The sequence below is a fragment of the Chiroxiphia lanceolata genome, chromosome 8 (genome assembly GCF_009829145.1).
Source record: "Chiroxiphia lanceolata isolate bChiLan1 chromosome 8, bChiLan1.pri, whole genome shotgun sequence".
Classification (NCBI taxonomy): Eukaryota; Metazoa; Chordata; class Aves; order Passeriformes; family Pipridae; genus Chiroxiphia; species Chiroxiphia lanceolata.
The window spans coordinates 13787060-13795021 of NC_045644.1; the positions used below are offsets into that span (position 1 = coordinate 13787060).

General features: G+C 55.8%; 1 protein-coding gene across 1 annotated transcript; it reads left to right on the plus strand.

Annotated features, from left to right (window-relative positions):
- Positions 1 to 643: 643 nt before the first annotated feature.
- On the plus strand, positions 644 to 6629 carry TLX1 (T cell leukemia homeobox 1). Its single transcript, XM_032695119.1, has 3 exons — positions 644 to 1112; positions 2733 to 2934; positions 6407 to 6629. Exons 1-3 carry the CDS (start codon positions 644 to 646, stop codon positions 6627 to 6629), a joined length of 894 nt encoding a protein of 297 aa, XP_032551010.1.
- The last annotated feature ends 1333 nt before the right edge of the window (positions 6630 to 7962 follow it).

Here is a 7962-nt window from a genome sequence, read left to right on the forward strand (position 1 = left end):
GTCATTCACTGGGCTGCTTTCAGCATCCAGCCAATGGAGAGTGAGGGCCTGCAGCAGTAGGCCCTGGGTAGGGTGATTGATGGGCAAGCGGGGCGGTGGACGATCGCACTCGCGCTCCGCCGCGCTCTGCTCCGCTCCGCGGGGCTCCCGGCTCCCCACCGCTCGCCGCGGCGAGGGGTCCCCGGGGCACCCTCGTGTGTGTGTGTCTTGGGTGAGTGGCTCCTGGAGTGAGGTGGTTGTGTCTTAGTTCCTGGCGGCGCTGGGTCTTATCGGAACGGGACCAGTGTGCGTGGGTGGGGATATCGCGTCTCCGCTCCTGGAAGCTGTTGGGTAGTGGGTGTGTGTGGCGTGGTTGTGTCTCCAGTGTGTGGGTCCTGTGCCTCGCTGGGCACGGCTGCCGTGTCCTGGGCTGCGGGGTTGTTTCGCTCTTGTGCCTGGGTTGCGCATGGCTCTGCTGGTGGGTCTTCGTGCTGAGCGTGTGGCTGCCGTGTCCCGGCCGTGCGTGGCTCTGCTGGGGTTTCCTGAGGTGTGCGACGGTCGTGCTATGGGACTGAGCTCGTAGCCGGCGTGTCCCGGCTGTGCGCGGCCCCGTTGCCGGTTTCGGGGCGCTGCGGGGCTGTGCTGCCGTGCCCGGGGCGGAGGCATGGAGCACCTCGGCGCTCACCACCTGCACCAAGGCCAAGCCGAGCCCATCAGCTTCGGCATCGACCAGATTCTCAACACGTCGGAGCCGGGCAGCTGCATGGTGTCGCACCCGCGGCTGCAGGACTCGGCGGACTACGGGCTGGGCTGCATCGTGGGCAGCGCCTATAACACGGTCACGGGTGGCTACGGGGCGAGCGGCGGCGCGGCCGGCGCCTACAGCGGCACCTCCTGCAGCATGGGCGGCCTGCCCGGCTCCTACAACGTGAACATGGCGGTGAGCATGAACGGCAACACCTTGAGCTCGGCCGGGGGGGTGATCCGCGTCCCGGCCCATCGCCCTGTGGCCGGCGGCGTCCACCAGCCTCTCTCCGCCGCCGTGCCGGCGGTGAACGGCATGAACAGTCTCACGGGTCTCACCTTTCCCTGGATGGAGAGCAACAGGCGGTACACAAAAGACAGGTTCACAGGTGAGTCGGGCCACCGGGACACCCCCTTCCCTCCCTGCGCCCACCGTTCCGCTCCGTTCCCCGCCGCCCGGCCTCGGCGCGGCAGCCGGTGCTCACCGGGGCACGCAGGATCCGGCCGGGGATCTCTCTGGCCGGGTGGAGAAAGCGGCCTGGATGGTCCTGGGAAGTCGGTCCCGGAGGAGGCCAGAAGCAAGACGGTGTGGGAAATCAGGCGCATTCAGTCCCCAGTAAATGCGTTGTGTTTCTTTTTGTTTGTTTGCCTCGATTTTTTGGTTGGTTTGATTGTTTGTGTGTGTGGTTGGGCGTTTGTTTTATTTGTTTGTTTGGTTTTTTGGCTTGTGTATTTTTCTATTGGTTTGGTGTAATTTTTTTAAATTATTTTTAAATTGAGTTTTTTGTGTTTTGTTTTGAGTTTTTTTGTTGTTTCTTTCGTGATGCGGCTGGGAAAAGGCGGGCAAAGGAAAAGGGATGGCAAACTCGGCACACCACCTCCCGTGAGTCCCGGCCACGGCTGCCGGCTCCCTGCCACCGAGCTAACAGCCAGGGAAACTTTCCTTTAAAACCAGGAGTTATTTGGGAGGCACGTTGCGGCCGGCGGCCCCGGCCCTCGCCCGCTCGGGAAGGCCGGCCCGGTGCGTACCGTAACCCGTCTGGTTTTCCCCCGCTGCGGGTTTCGGCTCAGCCTTTTCCCCTACCAAAAGGGACTCTCTGCAGTCCCGAGCAAAGCTGGGTTCGGGCTAGAGCCGCTTCCCGGACTCGCCGCCTTTTCCAGGTGTAGTCGGACTTGTCTTTCGGCGCTAACAAAGCAAAACACTCGAACAACGAAAATAAATAAAGACGCAGAAAAAAAAACCCCAACGAAATTGCAGCGGGGAAAAATCAGCGCCCCAATCGGCCCCTCTTCCCGAGGGCGGAAACCGAGGCCCGATTTTTGGAAATTCCCGTTTAATTTCGACCCGATGGCGCTGGGTTCAGGCGCGGCCGCGGGCGGACGAACGGGCCGTTCCCCTGGCAGGCACCGGGCTGGATTTCACGCAGCCTCTTCCTGGCTGAGACACAACGCAACTTTTCACTAATTATTTTTCATAGGGTTAGGGGGAAAAAACCCAAACCGTATACATTTATTTAAAACAACAACAACAAAAAACCAAACAAAACAACGAACAGGAACTCCCGGGACGTTACTTTCCGCGTACGAGGCGCCGGGGCCGGCGGGTTACCGCCGCACCCAAACGAAATTAGCCCGAGCCCGGTTGGCACGGAGCGCGGAGCCCCGTCCCGGCGCCAGGACCGCCTGTCGCTGCTGACCCCCCGCTCTCCGCCAGGCGCTTCGCTGGGCAAGCGGCCGCATTCCTCGCCGCCGGAGCCGAGCGGTGCCCGGCGGGTGCCCGCAGCACCCAGGGAAGGCGCCGGGGCCGCCGCCGAATTTTTGCAGCCCGTGCGTGTTTGTCGGCGGGGAAGCGGCGGCTTCGCAGCGGGGGGTGGGTGTCCCCAGCCCAGCACCCGGGAGCCGGAGCCCCTCTGCTGATGTGTCGCTGCTTGCTTCTTTGCCTCTCATCCCCCCTCCTCCCGTGTCCCCCCCAGTGGCCCTCTCACCCTTCACTGTAACACGCCGTATAGGTCACCCCTACCAGAACCGCACACCCCCCAAGAAGAAGAAGCCGCGCACCTCCTTCACCCGCCTGCAGATTTGCGAGCTGGAGAAGCGCTTCCATCGGCAGAAATACCTGGCCTCGGCCGAGCGCGCTGCCCTTGCCAAGGCCCTCAAGATGACAGACGCCCAAGTGAAGACCTGGTTCCAGAACCGGCGCACCAAGTGGAGGTGAGGGACTGGGGGTCTTGGTGGACGGGGGTGCTGGGGCAGCCCGGGGTGAGCAGGCCTGGCTGCCACCAGCTCTGGAGGGGCAGTGGTGGCTTCACATGGGCTTGCAAGCCCTGTGTGTGTGGATGTGAAAGTGCGTGTACACGTGCATGTGCGTGCACAGCCGGGTGTGTGCAGCGTCTGTGGCTATGAACGTGTGGGTGGTGTGTACGCGTAGTGTGTGTGCACACACCAGCGGGTGTGTGTGCGAGCAGGGCACGTGTGTGTAACTGCACAGTGAGTGTAAATGCTTTTGCGTGAGGGCCACGTGCGCCCAGGTGTGCCCATGTACAGTGTGTGTGTGTGTGTGTGTGTGTGTGTGTGAACGTGCACGGGGGTGTGAGTGCGCTCCATGGCAGGCTGTGCGTGTGCAGTGTGCGGGTATGAGCACACCGGATCTGCGAGCGAGGTGTGCGCGTATGCAGCGTGCGTGATTGTGTGTGTGCACACACACGTGCATGGAGGTGTTTGCACTGTGCCGTGCAGTGGGTGCACTCAGTTGCACCAGTTTTCACCAGTGGGTGCAGTGTGTTCCGTGCCTCTTTCCCTGGCAGCGGCATGTGGGAGTCCCCAGCCCGGGGCTGCTGGAGTACCAGGCTCTGTGTAGCGTGGAGATTTTTATCCCCGGGGGATGAAAATTTCATCCTTCGTGGCGCCTCTTTGCCCAAACGCTTTCTTTTTGTTCTGCTGCCGGGTGTGCCGGTAAAGCCGGAGAGGAAGAGGAGGCTGGGCTCAGTCGCCGTAACCCTGCCCCTCCCAAGTTGCACCTTCTCGGGATGTCCCCCGGGGAGGCACTCCAGCCCTGAGAACATACCCTGCCCTGGGCGCAGGCAGCCCACGGCGGGGTACTGGGCGAGGGCAAGATCGAACAGAGAAAGGGGGTGTTGCTGGGTACTGCACACGGGGTGCTGGAGTGCAGACAGGCAGCAGCTTCTTCAAAATGGGGGAAAAGGGCTTTCTTGGCGTCTCCCTGAGACTTTATAGGACAGTGAGGATTCTGGGATTGGGTAAGAAACGGGGAACAGGGAATTTGAAACCAAGTATGTGTGTGAATCCCCAACCCCAGTGAGTCCTTCCTTAGAGAGGCCATGGAAGAGTAGTTTCCCAGGTGTTAGGAAGTCTGACTGGAGTGATCTCTGTTGGCCAGGAGCAGTACACTGGAGGAGGAATAGTCCTGCCGTGGCCTTCAAAACAGGGTCAGCTATGTCTTCTAACCAGGTTTCCTAAGGAAGTGAGGCAAATCCATCTGTCAATACTCTTTGCATCTGTTGGCTAAATTCAGCCTCCTTTGGCAGAGGAGCAGAGGATATAAACCTGTTCACATGTTTTACGAAAAATAGCTGAGTAAAGAAAAACAAAATCCTGGTTCTGCCTAAGGGGAAGGCTGTAGCCAGACCTCAGCTACAGTATTGGACATGGGAGAGTCCCCACTGGCCTGAGCCAGAGAGACACAGGCACGTAAACTTTGTTTGTATGCATCTGTGTGTGTTGGGTGCTTCAATGGAGGTGTGGGTGCCCCTGGGTGATAGCACACCCAGCTCACTGCCTCAGGCCCCTGTGCTGGGTAGTGGGCTCTGAGCAGTGCCTGGAGCACTGGGTGCTGAAAGGAGCCACTATGGACTCAGCCTGAACTCGACAGCAGGAAGTAACTGAGAAAAGAGAGTTGGTTTAAACCCTCTGATGGATTTAACTGCTTAACTGCAGACTGAGGGGGAAGAGTCTTGCCCTTGCCTCTTGCCTGGATGTCTCTGCTGGAGCAAGGTGGCTGTGTGATCCCCTCCTCAGATTTGGGCTCTTGTTTTATACACAGTTACTTCCAGGCAGATTTGAACCTGTAAATCCCAGCCTAAAATGAATGCATGACTAGGCCAGCTGCTTGCAGCAGGGAGATGCTTGGGAGCCAGGTGCTTACAGCCACAGTTCTCCTGACCACCCTGGATGTGGGGCTCCCTCCCTCCTCCCTGAGAATCTCTTCATTGTGCAGGGAGTCATTAAATATTCATTGAGGCAGAGATAGAACTGCTGTGGGGTTGCATGGGGATGGCTGGTGCTGCTTTGAGCCCCCTCTCCCCGGGATGTCTCACATGAGATGTTGACACAGTGATTAAAATAGAGACTGAGCCCCGAACTACCTGCTCCCAGGTGGGAGCAGTGGCCACACACCTGGAGGCTTGGGTGCCCAGAGGCCCATCGCTGGCATCCAGCCCTGGCCTCCTTCCCCACTGGGAGCCAGGGGCCCCCTGCCCTGTGCTCTGAGATGTCACTGTGGAGATCAGAGCTGCCACTTCCAATTCTCACAGCCAAAGAGAATGAGACATCTCACATCCCCCCTGAGTTGCTAAATTAAAAACTGCCATTTCCTGTGTCACAAGTCCACTGAAGCTGCTGGGAGAGTGTCAGCTGGGCCTGGGGGTGTGAGGGGGGGAGGGCATGATTTGGGAATCATCCCGAGACCAGCACTGTGAGTTGCTCCCAGGTTTTCCCAGCAGCATCAGTGGAGGTGCCAGGTGACATTCAAAGGTGGTTGCAGGCTGCAGACTCCAGACTGCTCTGCCATCCAAACAAGTGGGAGTGGGATTTTTGTTGTGGCTATAAGTGCATTCAGGCCATTTCTACCTATCCTGTTTTCGCCTCCCAGGTAGCCCAGAGCCAGGACCCTATCAACACTGGAAAGAACCCCTGCTGGCCCCCTAACCCCCCCTTCCTCAGCAGGATCAACTCTGCTGGTGTCATTCCAGGCAGACACACGTCCAAATTGTTCTTAAAAATATTGTCCTTCACCCTGCCCATGTAGTATATTCTGTGTTTTGATTTTTCTCACTGCTAAAAAATGTGTTTCTAGTGTTTAGCTGACATCTTGCTGATTTTTGTCGTGCCTGCCATGGGCGTGTTTTTGCCTTCATCCAGACTTTCAATAGCTGGTCACTACAGCTCAGCAGACGAGGTGGCAGACCTGGGTGCTGGAAGGAGATGCCCAAGGAGATGCTGCCCATCTCCCAGATGTGTGGCGCTGCCAATCACTCTTCTACCTCATCCTGCTCCGTGCTCCTCACTGGGACACTGTATGCTTGGCTCTTGCTGTTGGTCCCAGAGCATGTTTGCAGGGGATTGCACCTTTTGCAATGCTGTTGTGTGACCCTTTCCATGTTTTGTCTCTGCTTGTTTTTTTTTGCCGTGGACAGAGAATAATCCAGAGAGAGCTCCCAGCTCTCTTTCATCAGAGCAATTTTTTTTGAGGCCAGTAAGATAGACCCAGTCCCCAGATTATGGGATTTACTCGCAGTTCGTGCAGGGGATGTGGGACCACGCCATGGCTAGGGATCTTCTTTTCCTTACCCCCACCCCCGAGTCCTGAGCACCCAGCACAAGTTATTCTCTTGGAAAATACCCCTCCTTTTCTTCCCCGGCCCCTCTAACGCTCCCTCTCTCCTAGGAGGCAGACAGCGGAGGAGCGGGAGGCTGAGCGGCAGCAAGCAAACCGCATCCTCATGCAGTTGCAGCAGGAGGCCTTCCAAAAAACCATCAACCAGCCCATCCAAGCAGACCCTATCTGTGTCCACAACTCCTCTCTCTTCGCCCTCCAGAACCTCCAGCCTTGGTCTGATGACTCCACCAAGATCACCAGTGTCACCACTGTCGCCTCCGCTTGTGAATAAGCCTGGCGGCCACCAGTGGCACATACACCTTCTGCTAGCAGGGCTGTCTCCACAGGGACACATGGCATCCTTAATGGGACATGTAGTCACTCTGTTTCTCCCTGGGGAAGGCTGGCACCCCCCGTCATCCAGCCACATGTGCAACCCACTTTTCCAGCTGGGGAAACCCACCAGAAGGACTGAAAGGAAGGGAAGCCACCACAAAATCTCTTCCCGGTCGTGGGGTTGCTGGAGCAGCAGTACTATCTCACCTCCCTGCAACCCTTTTGTTCTCTTGAAAGTCTCCAGTGTCGACCCTGAACTTGCTGACGTGCTGCCAGACAAAAGCCCAGCCCTGACAGACACAGCCGCCGCCGGCATTCACCCAGCTAGGGGAGAGGAAAACTTCCTTTGGATTCTACTGGCGGCAGTACAAAGCCTGGGGTCACCCTTATATGTGTGTGTATGTGTGTGTGTATATATATAAAAAAAGTACATATATATATATATATACACACACATATATATACACACATTGGGCTGATGGCTTAAAACAAAAGGAGGAGGCTCCCTGGAAAGCACTCCTCTGCTCTGAGCCTTCTCGGGTTGTCTACAGTGGAGACGTTCGGGGATGCAACAAATGGAGGAAACAGCAGCAATTTCTGCTTGTGCCAGATGGGAACCCTTCGGATCTCACCTCGCTGTCTCTCCTCCCCGTTTTCATTAATTTTTTCTTGCAAGGGGGGAACAAGAGAAGGATCTGACAGACTCCTGAGGATGGTAAATGTGATATCTCAATTGTATGAAGAGCCCAAATTGTCGCTGGCTGCCACGGACTCTGTGCCCATCAGTGTATTTTAATAATGAGAAGACCTGGGTGGCATTTTGCGGGGGTAATGCAGTTTCTTTCCATGGATTATTTCCATATAATTTCCAAAATGTTGTCCAGTGTTTTATTTTACCTGTTTTCCTTTAGAAGGCAGTTTCTGATAGCAAAAAATCGATTTCACTCTCAGCTGTTTAACTTAGTTGTTCTTTTAATTGTACCAAGAGAATGAGACACAATTAAACAAAGCACTTCTAGCAAATGCCAGGAATATATAGGTATATATATATACAGTATATATTTTCCAGTTACTTATAATCTAAAACAGCACTGCCAGTTTAAGCAGTTAGTACAAACAAGCAACCAGAAAACCTATTTTCAGTGAAATTTTTAAAGGCATTGGTTTGTTTGGTTTGGGCGTTGTTTTTTTCCGTTGGTTTTTTTTTGTTTTGTTTCGTTTTAGTTTTTTTTTAAGTTATGCACTTACAAGGTGTTTTACGTGTATTCACTTTATAAAGTGCTTGTGTA

Bases quoted from the DNA above. Each gene is read 5' to 3' on its own strand.
- TLX1 (XM_032695119.1), top strand. From the start codon at position 644: ATGGAGCACCTCGGCGCTCACCACCTGCACCAAGGCCAAGCCGAGCCC. The intron at 1,113-2,732 runs GTGAGTCGGGCC...CACGCCGTATAG, and splicing joins CACAAAAGACAGGTTCACAG to GTCACCCCTACCAGAACCGC. The intron at 2,935-6,406 runs GTGAGGGACTGG...CCTCTCTCCTAG, and splicing joins AACCGGCGCACCAAGTGGAG to GAGGCAGACAGCGGAGGAGC.